At 45.1% G+C, this 19164-nt stretch overlaps 1 protein-coding gene across 1 annotated transcript; it reads right to left on the reverse strand.

Moving 5' to 3' along the window:
* Positions 1-4839: 4839 nt before the first annotated feature.
* Positions 4840-18173, reverse strand: LOC310831509 (uncharacterized protein; the record flags this gene model as incomplete). The annotated part of the gene is made up of 10 exons (XM_083712121.1): positions 17915-18173; positions 12508-12641; positions 10788-10846; positions 9185-9321; positions 8960-9084; positions 8578-8636; positions 8076-8230; positions 7564-7673; positions 5362-5581; positions 4840-4976 (listed from the first exon to the last, which is right to left on the reverse strand). Exons 1-10 carry the CDS (start codon positions 17964-17966, stop codon positions 4840-4842), a joined length of 1188 nt encoding a protein of 395 aa, XP_083568247.1. The 5' UTR covers positions 17967-18173.
* Between the last annotated feature and the right edge of the window lie 991 nt (positions 18174-19164).

The following is a 19164-nucleotide window of genomic DNA, read 5'->3' on the forward strand; positions in this document are numbered from 1 at the left end:
AAAACACTTAGCCCATGGGTAGGCAAACTAAGGCCCAGGGGCCGGATCCGGCCCAATCGCCTTCTCAATCTGGCTTGCAGACAGACTGGGAATCAGCATGTTTTTACATGAGTAGAATGTGCCCTTTTATTTAAAATGCATCTCTGGCTTATTTGAGGGGCATAGGAATTTGTTCATTTATTTACAGTATTTTTCAAAATATCATCTGCCCTCCCACAAGGTCTGAGGGACAGTGGACCGTCCCCCTGCTGAAAAGGTTTGCTGACCCCTGACTTAGCCCAAGGGCGCTTCCGTATGCTTTTACTCTCAACTGCCATATATTAGTACATAGCTCTGAATAGACTCTCCAAGGACTCTGATCACACAGGCACAGAGCAGGTGGAGTTCAGGGGGTTGGACTAGCTGACCCTTGGAGCCCCTTCCAACTCTACAATTTATGATACAATGATTCAGACTGCATAGTTGAACTATACTGTGTATTTCACACCCAATAATAATCCACCTGTGTTCTCCATGTTGCTGCAAGGAATAACCCATGAACAAGAGCTTTTGATTTAGTAAGTAAAACTTTAAAAACTTACTCAACAGTGTGTGGCCTGTGCTTTGCTAGAGGGGTAGAGAGCGGGGGCAAGACCTATAAAGCAGACTAAACAGGGTCTGCAAAAGTGTTTAACAACTTGTATTCCACACTATGCTGCTGGTTAACTCTATAATAGTGTTTTTAACTTTGCTGGGAACGCTCTCCCACCAAAGAGTGTGCAGTGCCCCGTGTTTTGAATCTAGATGCTTAGCTGATTCTTTTGTTAATTGCCCACACACGGCTCGGATCTATTTTCCACTCCCACAGTTTGAACTTTCATTATGCAGTCCACTGTGCTTGTATTGACTTTTATTGGACTGCGACTGCCATAAATTGCTGTTCATTCAACTGTTTTCACAACCAAGCAAATCATTGCTGGAAGCAGAGTCAACGTGGTGCTTTAGAGAAGTACATTTTATCTTACTACTAAGGTTTATATTAGAAGCCCTTTGATATTAGAAATCCTTTCATCAACAAAATGCATGGATTTACTATAATTTTTATAATAATAATTTTATTATTTATGCCCTGCCCATCTGGCTGGGTTTCCCCAGCCTCCCTGGGTGGCTTATAGCACATAAAAAAATGGTAAAACATTCGATATTAAAAATTTCCTGATACAGGGTTGCCTTCAGATATCTTCTAAAAGTCAGATAGTTGTTTATTTCCTTGACATCTGTTGGGAGGGCATTCCACAGGGTGGGCGCCACTACCAAGAAGGCCCTATGCCCCCATTATAATGCCCCACTACCACCAACACACTTACATGCCCCTTAAAGGGAAACCATGTACAGTAGAGGACATCATTTATGTTACCACCCATCTGACAAGATCACATCAGAGGAAGCAGAGATGGCATGGCAGCACACAGCATCAGGTGACCCCTTCCACATAAGATGATCCTGCCAGATTTGGCGAATGACCCAACTACTCCAACTTCCTGTTCTCACAGTGGCTGACCAGATACCTGTGGAAACTGATATTCAGGGGCATAGCACTTCTGACAGTGGAGGTAAGACATAGCATGGTCTTCCACGAATTTACCTTTTTTATGATTTTCAGTTTTATACATTTCAATAATTTTACAATCATTTTAACATTTCACAACTCGACTTCCTCCCCCCCCCCTTTTTTGCAGTTCCTTAAATTTATTTTTAATATTTTCTGCATATCCAAATTAACTTAATTTGCTAATTTATTTACAATAATCCTGCCAATGTTCTTATCTGTTAACAGTTTGTAAATATTCCATAAACGATTTTCATTCCTTTATTAGAAGTTTGTTATCTTGATTTCTTATTTTTCCAGTAAGTTTTGCCATTTCTGCATTTTTGTATCCATTCTTCTTTCTCTGGGACTTCTACTTCTTTCCATTTTGGGGTGAGTAACATTCTTGCCGCTGTAGTCGCATACATGAATAGATTTCTATACAGTTTGGGTAGTTCTGTCCCTATTATCCCCAAAAGGAATTCCATGAATTTGCTTAATCCTCTTTTAAAGCTGACCACCACCACAATTTGGAATATGCAGAAAATATAAAAGACAAATTTAAGGAATCGCAGAAAGGTGGGAAAGGAAGTCGAGTTTTAAAATGTTAAAACGATTATAAAAAACTTAAATGTATAAAACTGACAATCATAAAATAATTGGGGGGGGGTTTGACCACCACTACCTTCTTTGGGGGGACACGGGTGGCGCTGTGGGTTAAACCACAGAGCCTAGGGCTTGCCGATCAGAAAGTTGGCGGTTCGAATCCCTGTGACAGGGTGAACTCCCATTGCTCTTTCCTAGCTCCTGCCAACCTAGCAGTTTAAAAGCATGCCAGTGCAAGTAGATAAAGAGGTACCACTGTGGCGGGAAGGTAAATGGTGTTTCTGCACACTCTGGTTTCCATCACGGTGTCCCGTTGCGCCAGAAGCGGTTAAGCCATGCTGGCCACATGACCCAGAAAGCTGCCTGTGGACAAATGCCAGCTCCCTTGGCCTGAAGCGAGATGAGCGCCACAACCCTATACAGTGGAACCTCGGGTTGCGAACATGATTCGTGCAGGAGGCACATTTGCAACCCTCAGCGTTCGCAACCCACAGCACCGTGTCTGCGCACACGCGGGTCACGATTTGGTGCTCTGCGCATGCGCTACCACCGAAACCCGGAAGTAACCCATTCTGGTACTTCTAGGTTCGGCGCAGTGCGCAACCCAAAATCGCATAACCTGAAGCATCTGTAACCCGAGGTACCACTGTAGTTGCCTTTCACTGGACTTAACCGTCCAGGGGTCCTTTACCTTTTTTTACCTTTCATCAGGGCAAGAGCTACTGGAGAGGAGTTGCTGTGCGCATTAGGCCTGACACTCCTATATCGATCGTGTTATAGATAATAAAGGGTTAACTCCAACTCGCAAGCTGTGATTTATTGCTGGCTGATGCAAGTGAAAACTAGAGCAGGGTTGGGAACAGTCTCCCAATTCAGTCTCAGCAAGGGCAGCCAATGGTCAGGGATCCCAGGAGTTACACATTATGTGTTCTCTTGTTTTATTCTCGTTTTAAAGGCTTTCAGAAGAATCTTAAGTAACCTGCTTATTTTTGCTATTTCCTAAAGAAAAGCTATGGTGTAGTCAGCATGGTGCCTTCTCATGGAGCTTCTACCAATAGGGGGGGAAATATTATGAACATATGAAGCTGTTTTAACCCCACACCACTGCTGCATCTAGTTCAGCAGTGTTTCGTATCCACACTAGCAGCAACACTCCAGCATTTTGAGCAGGATTCTCTCCCAACATACCCCACAAAGACTTTTCCAAGAACAGGCTTCAAAAAAAAAGCTGTTACAGTTTATTCAGGACTATATTTTAATACATAACATCATTCTTTGGAAATAATGGCAATGAGCCCGAGGGAAGAGGGGAGGAAGTATATTGTGTTTACTAACCAGGTTCAACTTAATTACTTTAAAAGAAAGGCACTTCTGCCAAGTGATTTGGAGGGGGAAACCATTTGCCAGGGATAAAAGCCAAAATGAGGTAAAAACTGAAGCTCCCTTGGAAAGGCAATGTGAGCAAAAGATACTGCGTTTCCCCAGAGGCAGGGAACCTGTGGCTCTCCAGATATGGATAGACTACATCTCCCATCATCCCCAACCATTGGCAATGCTGGCTCAGGCTGATGGGAGTTGGAGTCCAACCCCACTCCCAGTTTAAACGAGACATTCAAAAAATACAGACATAAGACACCTCCGTTAGCAAACGTGTGAAGCCAGGGATAGACATCTTCCTCAAAGCTACTGAAAGAACCAGATTCCTGCAGTAGCAAAACTGAAGCTAAGGATCTCACCTGGAAATTAGTGCACCTACAAATAAAATCTTTTGGATCCTAAGCTGGGCTGCTGAAATGCATGTTATAACAAGTTGACTCTTTGGGATCACTGGCAGTCTGTATCAGTTTCACCCTTGTGACATCCTAGCTAGAAAATTGAACTAAAAGCGCCTCTCAAATTCCTCATGCTATAGAAACCACCTGGGTTCTGCACAAATTTGGAGGAATAGCAGCAAAGAGGCACATACTCTCTAAAGAGAGGTGTGTTCAGAGCTGCAGGTTGTTCAAGAGAGACTGTTACCATCAGATACACCCAGGGCTCTATCTGCCCCCCACCCCAAATCTGCCTACCCCCCCCCCACCCAACACACCTTGAGTTCTTATCCCACCAAGATCTGGTCAGGAACAGTAAACATCCAATCAGGAAAAACTAACAGAAACTAGCTTCTATGCCCTAAACATACAAAGTAATAAGAAATGTTTTAAAGACATACATAAAAGATCAGCTTAGTCATAAAAAAAATACGAGACTGCTTTGCTGGTTTGGGAGGAGAGAACTTTGCAATGAAGGCCTCAAGCATGGGCACAAGGGAAAGGTATAATAAACCTTTTGACCTGTGTGCTTAAGTTCTGGGGCCACCCTTCCTCAAAGCTACAGAACACAACCAGCTACTGCCTTGCACTCTCGTTCTGGACCATTTGCCTTTCCTGGCATTAAAACCTCACTTCTAGTTTTAAAGAGATGCCCAGTAAATCAAATGTGGATTTTACAAAGGGAAGCCATTACACACTCCCCTCTTTTTTAAAAAAAGTTTTGTTGCTTCCACATCCCCCTTCCCAATTCTATTCAAGACACTATGCAGAAATTTTGCATTGAGATCAGTATTTGCATTTCTTCTTATGACCAGTCACCGGTCGACACCTTCCTGCATCCTCCGCCGCTCTGGCTCAGACACCGTTTGGTATCACATCAGCAGACAAAAAGGCCCAACTCAGATAGTATGAAAACATCCCATCTTCATCCCAAGCCTTTGATTCTTCTAGCTGAGTGATTTTGTAGAAGACTAAGAGCATCTGGCACCATCCTGTGGACAAAAGGCAAAACAGATCGCTGTCAACTCCAGAAGCCCGTGAACTGGGAAACTTTCAATGCTGGACGCACTGAAATCCCCCATCACTATTTCAACATTTCTAATCTGCTAGAATTTAAAAATCTAAGCTACATCAAGAGAGTGTGTCTTCACAAATTATTTTGTTTTTATTCAGAAGCATGAAAGCCTGATGTACTCTACTCATAAAAAGGAAAGACGGTGCCTTGATTAGTATATCCAGTTATCAGCACACTGCCAATTCAGATGTTGTGCTTTGGCAATGCACAAAGAAGTTTTTTCATGGCAGAAGCCCTTGTCCCTTCTCCCCCTGCCCCCCCCAAAAAAAACCAAGGCATGTAGTGCCATATAACCAAAATACCAAAGATTTCTAAATTCTTCAAAGGCCAGTTTGGGGAACTTTCAACTCCTTTGGAGCTGGCTGCACACTCACATTTTTCCATATGTTCTGACAGTCTGGAGTATACCTCATCCGGAGTTGGGTAGAATCCTGGGTTATCTAGTTCAAATGTCTCCACACATGCTTCATGGTCACGCCACCTGTTGATAATAATCTTGTCTCTCCGGCCACGCACCTTTCGCTTAGGAGAAGTTAGTAGAGCTGGTTAAGGGACTGTAGCCTAGCAAGTTGCCAGTTATAATAATAGAACTGTAAAGTTGGAAGCCGATCAGAAAGTTGGCGGTTCGAATCCCTGTGACAGGGTGAACTCCCATTGCTCTTTCCTAGCTCTTGCCAACCTAGCAGTTCAAAAGCACGCCAGTGCAAGTAGATAAAGAGGTACCGCTGTGGCGGGAAGGTAAATGGCGCTTCTGCACACTCTGGTTTCCATCACGGTGTCCCGTTGCGCCAGAAGCGGTTAAGCCATGCTGGCCACATGACCCAGAAAGCTGCCTGTGGACAAATGCCAGCACCCTTGGCCTGAAGCGAGATGAGCGCCACAACCCTATACAGTGGAACTTCGGGTTGCGAACATGATTCATGCAGGAGGCACATTCGCAACCCTCAGCATTCGCAACCCACAGCACCGTGTCTGCGCACACACGGGTCACGATTTGGTGCTCTGGTTCAACCCCCTGCAACGCAGGAATATGTGGCTGTCCCATATGGGGATCAAACCTGCAACCTTGCATTATCAGCACCATGCTCCAACCAACTGAGCCACCCAGACTTCCAAACTAAGTGGCGCTCAATGGAATAAGCTGCTCATAGTACAAAAGAAAGCTGCTTCCAGAAGTCTGGAGCAAGCATGACCCTACCAAAGATGTACATCATTCCTACATCATAGGATCATCTGATGATCTCTCCTAATACAAGATTAAGCCTTTAGTGCTTTACCAAACCACATTCTGCCTGTAGACCAGGGGTGCCAGTTGGGTGCTCCCCAAGATGTTGCTGAACTACATCTCTTGTCCCCGGACCATTGACCACACTGGCTGGGACTGATGGTGAGAGGACAGCCACAGGTCTCCCAGCCTTGCATGGCCAGAAGGCAGGATTCAAGTGATGGCCCACCAGCGGATAGGCCTGTGCTGTGCTCTGAAGTCTTGGTGATCATCACTGGATGTCCTTGTGCCATCAGGTGACTGACAGGTGGGTAAAGCTAAAAGGTAAAGGAGTCTTGGATAGTAAAGTCCAGTCAAAGGTGACTATGGAGTGTGGTGCTCATCTCGCTTTCAGGCCAAAGGAGCTGGTGTTTGTCCACAGACAGGTTTCCAGGTCATGTGGCCAGCATGACTAACCCACTTCTGGCACAACAGGACACTGTGACAGAAACCAGAGTGCACAGAAATGCAGTTTACCTTCCCACCGGAGTGGTACCTATTTATCTACTTGCACTTTGACGTGCTTTCGAACTGCTAGGTTGGCAGGAGCTGGGACAGAGCAACAGGAGCTCACCTGTTGCGCAGATTCGAACCGCCAACCTTCTGATCAGCAAGCTCAAAAGGCTCAGTGGTTTAGACCACAGCACCACCCACGTATCAGGTGGGTGGCACTGACCAGTGAGGCACAGAGGAGAAAAAGATTTGGCCCTCTGTCCAGATCAGGTTCTGCACCTCAGTTTGCTCAAGAGCCTTATTTTCAGCACACCTTTCCTTCTACATGCCAGACTCAGCAGGAAACAATCATAAACATTTTGTGATATAAAAAGTGATTCCTGACGTGGGTGAGGGAGGAGGGGAACTCCATCAAGCTTCCACCTGGCTTGGTGGGCATTCTAACTGCCATCAGGTCAGCTGCCTAAGGGAAAAACTGAATAGCAGGATCTGCCTTGACCCACTGGACATTGTCACCCTGGTTCTGAGTGGGGCGCAGGGACAGAGATGCTCTTTAACTAGGGTAGTGTTTCATAAACTCGAGTCTCCAGCTGTTTTGAACTACAGTTCCCATCATCCCTGACTGGGGTCCTGCTACTTGGGGATGATGGGAGTTGTGGTCCAAAACCAGCTGGATGGAGACCCAAGTTTGGGAAATGCTGATCTAGGAAAGACAAAACCAGAACTCTTACAGGGGGCAAGAGCAATGCAAAAAATAATGATTGTATGGTTCATATGAGGTGCTTACCAGCAGAGCCAGGATAGGAAGAGCAACTATTGCAAGGACACAGAGTACAATGATGGCTACCACATAGCCAGGGACACCTCGATGTATAACGGGAGGCTCCAGCCCATCACCTAAATAAATATTTAAAATGAAGAGCAGTCGCAGAATCATCGAGTTGGATGGTTCCTAGAAGTTCATTTAGGATGTTCATCATCCACCACCCACTGCTAATTGCAGGGGGAGAAAGCAGATTATAATTCAGAAGTGCTTTATTGGTCCAGTTTCAGATGGGGTTACAGTTCCTCTGAAGGAGCAGGTTTGTAGCTTGGAGGTAACTCCTGGATCCTTTGCTCTCACTTGAGGCTCAGGTGGCCTCAGGAGTGCCTTCCATCAGCTTCGGCTGGTGGCCCAGCTATGCCCCTATCTGGATGAGGATAGCCTAACTACTATTGTCTATGCTATGGTAACCTCAAGATTAGATTACTGCAATGCTTTCCCTTTAAGGCCCCTTTCTGAAACTTATACTGGCATACCTGCTACAGTAAAGGAGAATGGGTCCACTTGGAGATCTGAGGAGTCCAGATAATCCTTTGGGCCAACTGAAAGAGCGAGCGTCTGTAGGACATCCTTGCTTGTTGGAGCTGGGTGCTGGAATATCACATCTCCATGACATATCAGGGATCCACCGCTGCAGTCAGAACAAAGAGATAGGCTTAAGGATAGGAACCTGTAGGAACTGAGTTTCCAACACTACCCAAGTGCAGAAACTTGGCTAAATTCCCAGTTGTGAAGAAGGGGCAGACCAGGCAAACTTACAATTGTGGAGAAGGGGTCACACAATAAGAGGCACAGCTAGTGGGAGAGTCACCTTGGTTTTAAAAGAGATAAGCTTAGCCTTTAAAAAACAAGTCCTGTTTACCTAGGTTAAAAAGGCTGTGCAGGTTTTGCAAATGAAAGAAAGACTCAACTGTGAGTCTAGTCTTTCAGTGCCTAGTCTGTATTAGAGCAAGTGAAAATCAAGACAGAATTACTTACGTGATGTCTCGGATTGCCACTTGCAGGAGGTTTTTGTACTTCCCCAGAATATGCGTTAGCTGGAATAATAACAGTAATAATAGTAATAATAATAATAATAATAGATGTTTATGTTCCATCTTTTTTTCATCATCCAGTGGTTTCCTGCTCCTTCAAGCAATTCCATCTTACATCCCTTGCTGCTGTTAAAGCAGCAGTTCAAGTGCTTTTACCTATCTGGAATGTGTCTTTAGAGGGCAGGATGGAATGGGGCTAGTGAGAGTTGAAGGGCCAGACAGAGAGGTCTGAAGGGCCACATCCAGCCTATGGGCTGGAGATCCCCTGTCCTTGTATTAGAGACCCTACCAACCATTAATGTTTAGTATTAACATCTCATGCCTACCACATCAGATATATCCTTGGCAATGTTCTGATGCTCTACAGAAGAACGATCCATCATTCTCTCATTGAATATCCTGTTGGTTACCAAGAAAGACACTGGAAAGACCTGGAGACTTAGGCGTGACCCTGTAAGCAGAAAGCATGGGGTTAGGAGCAGAGAATTAAACTTCCCACCTACTGCCATCATCATCTCTAAAAGCAAGCCAGACGGAGAGCGGCTACTGACCATTGATGGAGAGAGATGTGAGGTCCACAGAGTAGTTTCTAAGCCCCATCAGTGCTTTTAGAGCCCAGTCAATGTCCACATGAGCACTGGTCTCAATATAGACATCTCCATTTATATCGACACCACCTTGGCTATATCTGCAAGCAACAGAAGTTGTGTTACCCTGTGCACATAAGAGTATCCCTACCTACCCCCAAGTGGTGCTACAATACACCCTAAGGAACCCAGCCAGATGGGTGGGGTATAAATAATAAAATTGTTATTAAGCAGGCACCTGGCCAAACATGTTGAAAAACATTGACTGTTTTAATACTTGGGATTGGTTTTGATCAGGCACCCAATCAGAGGTCTTTGAGGTCCTCCTCAAAGTTACTGGTGAAAAGCATTTTATTCCTAGTCAAGTCTAAAGGTTCCATCAATGCACACCAAGACTACAACCAAGGGAAGGTTATCCAGTTTTGACCAGCCTAGGCATTTAGGTACTAGATAGCTCATACCTCCAGCTCAAAAAGTATACACCAGCACTTTCTAAGGTTCAGATTATAAAGTAATAATAATAATAATAATAATTTTTTATTTATACCCCGCCCTCCCCAGCCAAGGCCGGGCTCAGAGCGGCTTACAAACAATAATAAAAACAAGAAGAATGATTACAAGTTAAAAACAAAAATAAAATACAGCATTAAAATAATGGAACATTAAAATATTAAAATGTAGCCTCATCGCAGGAGGAGAAGGAAAAGAAGAGAGAGAGAGAGAGAGGGGGGGGGGGGAATCAAATTGGCTCCAAGCCAAAGGCCAGGCGGAACAACTCTGTCTTACAGGCCCTGCGGAAAGAAATCAGATCCTGCAGGGCCCTGGTCTCATGAGGCAGAGCGTTCCACCAGGCCAGAGCCAGAGTTGAAAAGGCCCTGGCTCTGGTTGAAGCCAATCTAACTTCCTTAGGGCCCAGGACCACTAGGGTGTTGCTATTTATGGACCTTGAGGCTCTCCGTGGGGCATACCAGGAGAGGCGGTCCCGTAGGTACGAGGGTCCTAGGCCGTGAAGGGCTTTAAAGGTCAAAAGCAGCACCTTAAATCTGACCCTGTACTCCACCAGGAGCCAGTGCAGCTGGAAAAGCACTGGGTGAATATGCTCCCATGGCAGAGACCCCGTGAGGAGCCTCGCTGCAGCATTCTGTACCCGCTGGAGTTTCTGGGACAGCTTCAAGGGCAGCCCCGCATAGAGCGAATTACAGTAGTCAAGCCTGGAGATGACCGTCGCATGGATCAAAAAAAAAGTAGGGAAGAGGAACCCATGAAAGCATCCAAAATATTGCCAGACTACAAGTCCCAACGATTGGCTATGCTGGCCTTGACTGATGGGTGTTGTAGTCCAACATTGAGGACCGCAGGTTCCCCTTTCCCCATTATACAGCTTTGCTGAGATACAAGCTGTTTGCTTGAGCCAGTACAAATCTAGTATAGGAGATGCCATGACCAGAGATTTACCTTCTTCAAGAATGGTTCCTTCCCACTAGGACACAAAACAGAAGCAGACACTTGTAAGCTGCCCAACAGCACCACTGCCCAGCCCCTAAAAGAGATTAACTCATGTACATACCCGACTTGATCAAGAGAGATATTCTGGACTGTGTACCGAGTTCCAAGCAACAGGAACACCTACAGACAAAAGTCAATGTTGTTCTTACTCAGAATTCATCAGCATGCAGATGTTAACTTCAAAGCTGGAGCCATCACCGCCAGACAGAATCATAGAGAGTTGGAGAGATTGAGTCTCATGCTTAGCAGAGCTTAGGGTTTCAATGGAAAACAAGGCAAGATGAGTCCACAAGAACCCTGTGAGCAGAGCTTGGGGGAGATTCCTCTTCAATGAGCCACAGCGTTGGTGGTTCAGCTGGAAGGTGAACCAGTTGGACAGGAAAGGATAAAGCAGCGGGAGCCTAAGAGATGAGAGATACATTGGGTGTGGATCCCAGCCACTAAGTGAAGGGAGAATGGGGAGAAAGTGGGAATGTGTAAGGAAGCATGAAATGGAGGAGGAACAAGCAGAGATTCGGGAATTAACAGGAGCGGGGAAAGGTAACAAGAGATGAGAGCAAGGTGCTGACTGAAGCAGGAATAAGGGGAAAGAGCAGACACAGGGTTCTGAAGGCACTTGGGACCCACAAAGAGATAAGACAGGAATCTTCCCAAAGCCATTCCAGCCACGTCCTCCTTTGCTTCCTAATGAGGGCAAGACCTGACCATGGTATGTAAAAGCAGCACCATTCATCCATTTGAAGGCCTTCTCAGATGCTGCCACTTGTGGAGGTTAGGCAGCTGCCAGTCAGAGGGGGCCTCCTCTATGGTGGCATGCCATTAATTAATAATAATATTAATAATTTATTTATACTCCGCCCATGTGGCCGAGCTTCCCCAGCCACTCTGGGCGGCTTCCAACCAAATATTAAAAACAACACAGCATCAAACATTAAAAACTTCCCTAAACAGGACCACCTTCAGTTGTCTTTTAAAAGTAAAATAGTTGCTTATTGCCTTGACATCTGCTGGGAGGGTGTTTCACAGGGCAGGCGCCACTACCAAGAAGGCCGTCTGCCTGGTTCCCTGTAACCTCACTTCTTGCAGAGAGGGAACTGCTGGAAGGCCCCCGGAGCTGGACCTCAGTGTCCGGGCTGGATGATGGGGGTGGAGATGCTCCTTCAGGTATACAGGACCGAGGCCATTTAGGGCTTTAAAGGTCAGCTATGTACTTTCCTCTAATCAGGAGCAGGTGCCCAAGAGATTATGTTTTGACTCCCAGCTCCCATTGGCCCCAGACGGCCTGGCTGATGGTAAAGTATGATGGAAGCTGCAATCCTCCTAACTTTTGAGACTGCAGGTTTCCCATCACTGCTTTAGACATGACTTCCGGGCTTCTTCAACACCACAGATGCCAAGCCACCCAAAGCACTGCTTACAAAACTTCATTATTATCTGCAATCTATACCTTCCTTTTATTCTGCACTCTTTTTTCCTGCCTTTTGCTCCCATCTGGTATTCTTAGGTGGCTTGCAATTCACTAAAAGCAGGGTTGAGAGCTATTGTGGGTAAGGGAGGATCAGTTTTCTAAGTGAGGAGTTGTCACCAGCACCAGTAAGCTTAGGCAGGATGTGCCAGCCACTCTTAAAAGATTAGGCTACACTGCTACAGCCACCAAACTACATCTGAGAATGAGAAAGGTAAAAAGAGAATTATTGCAACCAACTCACTAGGAGGGCAGCATCTTCCAGACGTTAAGTCTCCCACACCTGAAGCCAAAGGGCCTTTCACCCCCAAATTACCTTGCGTCTTAGCTTTTCCATATGTTCCAAGTTCATCATGCCATCAAGTTCATCATGCCATGCTGAAGATCCCAGCCCCAGAACAGTGAAAGATACAGCCAGCTTCTCTGGTTCTAGGTTTTTCAAGCTGAACCCTAGTGGACATTCAAGGGACATAGCAATTAAAAATAATTGCTTTTATTTCTCATTTTTTTGATTTGTTTTATAATTATTAATAGAAAAAGGAACGGGCTTTCTTTCTTCCTCCCTCCCTCCTCTAGCTTATCAACTGACTGCTATTACTGCTGTATAGACAGTTGATTTTTTTAAAAAAATTATACTTTTCAGGTTTATACATTTCACTAATTTTACAATCATGTTGACATTTTAAAATTTGACTTCCTTCCCCCTCTTTCTGCGGCTCCTTAAATTTATTTTTAATATCTTCTGCATATCCAAATTAACCTAATTTACTCATTTATTCATCTTCTTTAAATATATAGTATAGACAGCTGATCTTGAGACAGCAAGTGTGTGTGTGTGTGTGTGTGTGTGTGTGTGTGTGTGTGTGTGTTTAGAGAGAAAACTGGAGTAGAGACCTGGGTTCAAACCCCCTACTCAGTCACAGAGCTGACCTTGGGCAGACACTCTCCCAACAAAATCTACCCTGCAGGGCTGTTGTTGAAGCAGGACCCTAGAGGATTATTATCCTTAGGTTTTTCATATAATCAGCTATTCATATAATCAGTTATCAGTTATCAATATATTCACATATGCTCACATATAACCAGAGTTTTACAGTGATTTTTATAATCCTTTTGAATCATAAAAGCTTTGCCTAGTCTAACAGCAAACTGCTTGAAACCGCAAGTTCAGAGATGGACCTTTCCCCCAGTGCTTTCTTGCACCCTAGAGAAAGAGGAAGCTATAAATCAATAGACGCTGGTACAACTCTCTCCCTCTAGTCCAGACTAAAATTGTACACAAAACAGGAAGGGCTGACCACAATGCCCCTACATGAACAGATGCGCGGGGGAGTTATCGTCAGGAGATCCCCTCCTAGCCAAAGTTTCAATTCCCTGTTCCATCAGCTAGGGAAAAGGTCAGACTGTACAGACAAAGGAAAGCAGAAGTTGGGAGTTGTACTCGTGCACGGTCAAGAGCATGGCAGAATGCGCGCTCATTGGTTATTTTTCACTGGCGTTCGTGATTGTCTCATGATCTGTGATGCTGCACTCAGGTATATAACTCCTGAACAAAGCATGGGAAATAAACAAGATGAGCTTGAGCTCTTGGTACAGCAAACTAAATATGACATAATAGGCATCACTGAAACCTGGTGGGTAAGTCCCACGATCGGAATGTAATAATGGAGGGATACAATCTACAGTGGTGCCCCGCAAGACGAACGCCTCGCAAGACGAAAAACCCGCTAGACGAAAGGGTTTTCCGTTTTGGAGGCGCTTCGCAAAACGAATTTCCCTATGGGCTTGCTTCGCAAGAAGAAAGCCCATAGGGAAATCTCCGGGGACCTCTTTTAAATGCTAGCGGTGGGGAGCAAAGCCTTCCCCCCCCCCTCCGGCCTTCAGAAGAGGTCCAGGAAGGCCGGCGGGGGCCGAAAGGCTTTGCTCCCCACCGCCAGCATTTTAAAAGCAGTCCAGGATAGCAGGGAAGCGCTTCCCGCTATCCCGGATGGCTTTTGAAGGCGGGCGGGGGGGAACAAAGACTTTTGCCCCCCGCCCACCTTCAGAAGAGGTCCTGGACCTCTTCTGAAGGCCGGCGGGGGGCAAAAGTCTTTGTCCCCCCTGCCTGCCTTCCCGGGGGCTTTTAAATCGCCCCGGACAGCGGAGAAGTCTCCGCTGTCCCGGGGGCTTTTAAAATCCTGGGGGATGGCAGCATTTTAAGATCGCCCCGGGACAGCGGAGAAGTCTCCGCTGTCCCGGGAAGGCAGGCGGGGGGGAAGCAAAGACTTTCGCCCCCCCGCCGGCCTTCAGAAGAGGTCGGGAGACAGACTGTCCCCGGACCTGGTCTGAAGGCGGTTTCCATAGGAACGCATTAATTGATTTTTAATGCATTCCTATGGGAAACAGTGCTTCGCAAGACGAAAAACCCGCAAGACGAAAAGACTTGCGGAACAAATTAATTTCGTCTTGCGAGGCACCACTGTATTTCAGAGAAACAGACCAGACAAGAAAGGAGGAGGAGTGGCATTATATGTCAGGGATGTGTATACCTGTGAAGAGATCCAAGATTTAGAACCTCAAAGCCAAAGTGAGAGCATTTGGGTCAAAATTAAGGGAGAGAATAACAACAGTGATCGCATTGTGGGAGTTTACTATAGATCCCCAAGCCAAACGGAGGACATAGATGATGCCTTCCTGGAACAGATGGCCAAGCATGCAGAAGGAAGGGAGATAGTAGTAATGGGGAACTTCAATTACCCGGATATTTGTTGGATGTCAAACTCAGCCAAGAGCATAAGGTCTAACAGATTCCTCACTGGCCTTGCAGACAACTTCATTGTCCAGAAAGTGGGAGAAGCAACAAGAGGAACAGCCATTTTAGATCTGGTCCTAACCAATGTTGATGACCTGGTTAGTGGGGTAGAAGTGGAAGGATCATTAGGCGCAAGTGATCATGCTCTTCTGAAGTTTACTATACAGCGGAAAGGAGCAGCCAAGCATACTATGACTCAATTTCTTGACTTTAAGAAAGCCGACTTCATAAAATTTAGGGAAGTGCTGGGTGAGATCCCATGGACAGTAATACTAAAAGGAAAGGGAGTTCATGATGGCTGGGAGTTTGTTAAGAGGGAGATTATAAAAGCACAACTTCAGGCAATACCAATGAGACGGAAACATGGAAGGTGCCTAAAGAAGCCAGGGTGGCTATCTAAAGAACTTTTAACTGAGTTAAGATTAAAAAAGGATGTGTACAAAAAATGGAAAAGGGGGGAAACCACCAAAGAGGAATTCAAACAAATAGCCAGCACGTGTAGACACAAAGTCAGAAAAGCTAAAGCACAGAATGAACTCAGGCTTGCTAGAGAGGTTAAAAGCAACAAAAAAGGCTTTTATGGGTATGTTCGTAGCAAAAGGAAGAACAAAGAAACAGTGGGGTCACTCAGAGGAGAAGATGGTGAAATGCAAACAGGGGACACAGAAAGGGCTGAACTCCTCAATGCCTTCTTTGCCTCAGTCTTCTCCGATAAAGAAAACAATGCCCGACCTGAAGAATTTGGAGCAAATGATTCAGCAGAGGAAACACAGCCCAGAATAACTAAGGAGATAGTACAAGAATACTTGGCTAGTTTAGATGTATTCAAGTCTCCAGGGCCAGATGAACTGCATCCAAGAGTATTAAAAGAACTGGCAGATGTGATCTCAGAACCACTGGCAGTCATCTTTGAGAATTCCTGGAGAACAGGCGAAGTCCCGGCAGACTGGAGGAGGACAAATGTTGTCCCTATTTTCAAAAAGGGGGAAAGAGAGGACCCAAATAATTACCGCCCAGTCAGTCTGACATCAATACCAGGGAAGATTCTGGAGCAGATCATTAAGCAAACAGTCTCTGAGCACCTAGAAAGGAATGCTGTGATCACCAATAGTCAGCATGGATTTCTGAAAAATAAGTCATGTCAGACTAACCTGATCTCGTTTTTTGACAGAATTACAACCCTGGTAGATGAAGGGAATGCAGTGGATGTAGCCTACCTTGATTTCAGCAAGGCATTTGACAAGGTGCCCCATGATATTCTTGTAAAGAAGCTGGTAAAATGTGGTCTTGACTATGCTACCACTCAGTGGATTTGTAACTGGCTGACTGACTGACCGAACCCAAAGGGTGCTCATCAATGGTTCCTCTTCATCCTGGAGAAGAGTGACTAGTGGGGTGCCACAGGGTTCTGTCTTGGGCCCGATCTTATTCAACATCTTTATCAACGACTTGGATGATGGACTCAAGGGCATCCTGATCAAATTTGCAGATGACACCAAACTGGGAGGGGTGGCTAACACCCCAGAGGACAGGATCACACTTCAAAACTTGACAGATTAGAGAACTGGGCCAAAACAAACAAGATGAATTTTAACAGGGAGGAATGTCAAGTATTGCACTTGGGCAAAAAAAATGAGAGACACAAATACAAGATGGGTGACACCTGGCTTGAGAGCAGTACATGTGAAAAGGATCTAGGAGTCTTGGTTGACCACAAACTTGACATGAGCCAACAGTGTGATGCGGCAGCTAAAAAAGCCAATGCGATTCTGGGCTGCATCAATAGGAGTATAGCATCTAGATCAAGGGAAGTAATACTGCCACTGTATTCTGCTCTGGTCAGACCTCACCTGGAGTACTGTGTCCAGTTCTGGGCACCACAGTTCAAGAAGGACACTGACAAACTGGAACGTGTCCAGAGGAGGGCAACCAAAATGGTCAAAGGCCTGGAAACGATGCCTTATGAGGAACGGTTAAGGGAGCTGGGCATGTTTAGCCTGGAGAAGAGGAGGTTAAGGGGTGATATGATAGCCATGTTCAAATATATAAAAGGATGTCACATAGAGGAGGGAGAAAGGTTGTTTTCTGCTGCTCCAGAGAAGCGGACACGGAGCAATGGATCTAAACTACAAGAAAGAAGATTCCACCTAAACATTAGGAAGAACTTCCTGACAATAAGAGCTGTTCGACAGTGGAATTTGCTGCCAAGGAGTGTGGTGGAGTCTCCTTTGGAGGTCTTTAAGCAGAGGCTTGACAACCATATGTCAGGAGTGCTCTGATGGTGTTTCCTGCTTGGCAGGGGGTTGGACTCGATGGCCCTTGTGGTCTCTTCCAACTCTATGATTCTATGATTCTAACTCGAATTCTTTGGGGTCCCAGTCTTTTGGAAAGGATTCCAACTGGGTCCATTATTGCTCAGCAATAAACTTCACCTTTTTCTCCAAATTGCTGTGTCTGTCAATCCTTTGTCTCCACATAAGTGGGTACCACTGCCTAAATTTTGCAACATTGTGAGTGTAAAAGAGAGACCATGCACACAACTAAAATACTTGCAAAGCAAGTATTACAGTGCACAGGGAACATCAAAGCGCTTGAGTGGGCAAATATGGTATACAGCTATCTTACAAGTAAACTGGCCTAATACTGTTAATATAAGGCTGAACAAACTGTAGTTGTTCCAATATTCAACAATTACTATCCCCCCCAGTAAATTCATTTGCTACACATCCTTCAATTACTCATCTATATAATACACAGGTTGTGTCAACTATGCTACATCCCATATAGTTTTATTCCATTGTAAGACGTCAAATGCTTTATCACATTTCCAGTTTCTTGCTATGACTAGTCTGGCTGCAGCGATCATAGCTGTTGCAACTTCCAGATCCTCCTTGTCTTTATGATGGCTTTCAGATATTCCAACAGAGCTCACCTTTAGACTGAAGAGATTTCAGATCCACCCTCCAGCCAAAGAAGGTGTCCATTTCCCGCCTCTCCACCTCTGTGACAATTGTACGGATGATGTCTGAGGGTATGGGAACAGGGCCTCCAGCCTGGAACACAGCCACAGCCTCAGCGATCACAGAGCCATTCCTGTGGAGAAGCCAGAACCATGATGTATTTGGCCACCTCTAGTAGACCTCCTAGCATAACCCCATTGCAAGGAGGAAAGAATCCACCAGCCTCTGGAGTGCCATCAAATTGATCAATATGATCCCTTGTTCCTAGAAAAGCAAGTTTGGGATGACGTGCTGTGACTAACCATTTTAAACTCTACTTGGAGAGCAAAGGTTTGGCCTTCAGGCATTCTCAGAATGCCAGGAGGAAATGGGGCCTTAGAGTGTTCCCATTAAAATACTCATTTAAACATCCTTAAAATATCAATGACTTCCTTTCTTCTCTTTCCATGGTTCATTTTAAATATCATAAATCCCTGCATATTTTAGAAAAACTAAATAATTCAGTATTCCATTATTGCATCCATCAAAATTTGTTTACACTGTTGAATTTATCTTAATGCTGCCAACGTTTTCAAGTGTACACAATTTTTTTTCATATATTTCTCTAAACGTATGTTCTTGTTCTCTTATTCTATATGTTAAGTCTTCGAGTTGTGCATATTCTGTCAGCTTAAGTTGCCATTCTTCTTTAATTGGGACCTCGCTTATTTTCCAATTTTGGACTAACAAAACACAGGTCGCAGTAGTGGCATACATAACTAACCTTTTCTGACACCTGGGAATTTCAGTTTGGGTTATTCCCAACAGAAAGGACTCTGTTTTGGGGAGGGGGGGGGAGTAATTTTAAACATTTTTTTTCAATTCATTATAAATCATTTTCCTATACTCTTTTACCTTTTTACATGTCCAGCACATATGAAAGAACATTCCCTCCACCTCTTTGCACTTCCAGCACTTATCTGATTCTGTTATTTACCTATAGACTCTTCCCATTATGCAGGCTCCCCACCTTTGGGGAGAACTCTATGCCTGATCAACTGAATGAGAAGATTGAGACTTCCCCATTGAATGTGTGATGGCTAGGATGGAGCTTGTAGGCATGGATCTCCTCCATTCATCCTCCTCTGTTTAGATCTGGTGCCCCTCCAGATGTTTTGAACTGCAGCTTCCGTCAGCCAAGCCAATGTGGGCAATGGTCAAGGCTGAGTGGAGGTGTAATCCA

The sequence above is a fragment of the Podarcis gaigeae genome, assembly GCF_964106915.1.
Source record: "Podarcis gaigeae genome assembly, chromosome: 14".
In the NCBI taxonomy this organism is placed as follows: Eukaryota; Metazoa; Chordata; class Lepidosauria; order Squamata; family Lacertidae; genus Podarcis; species Podarcis gaigeae.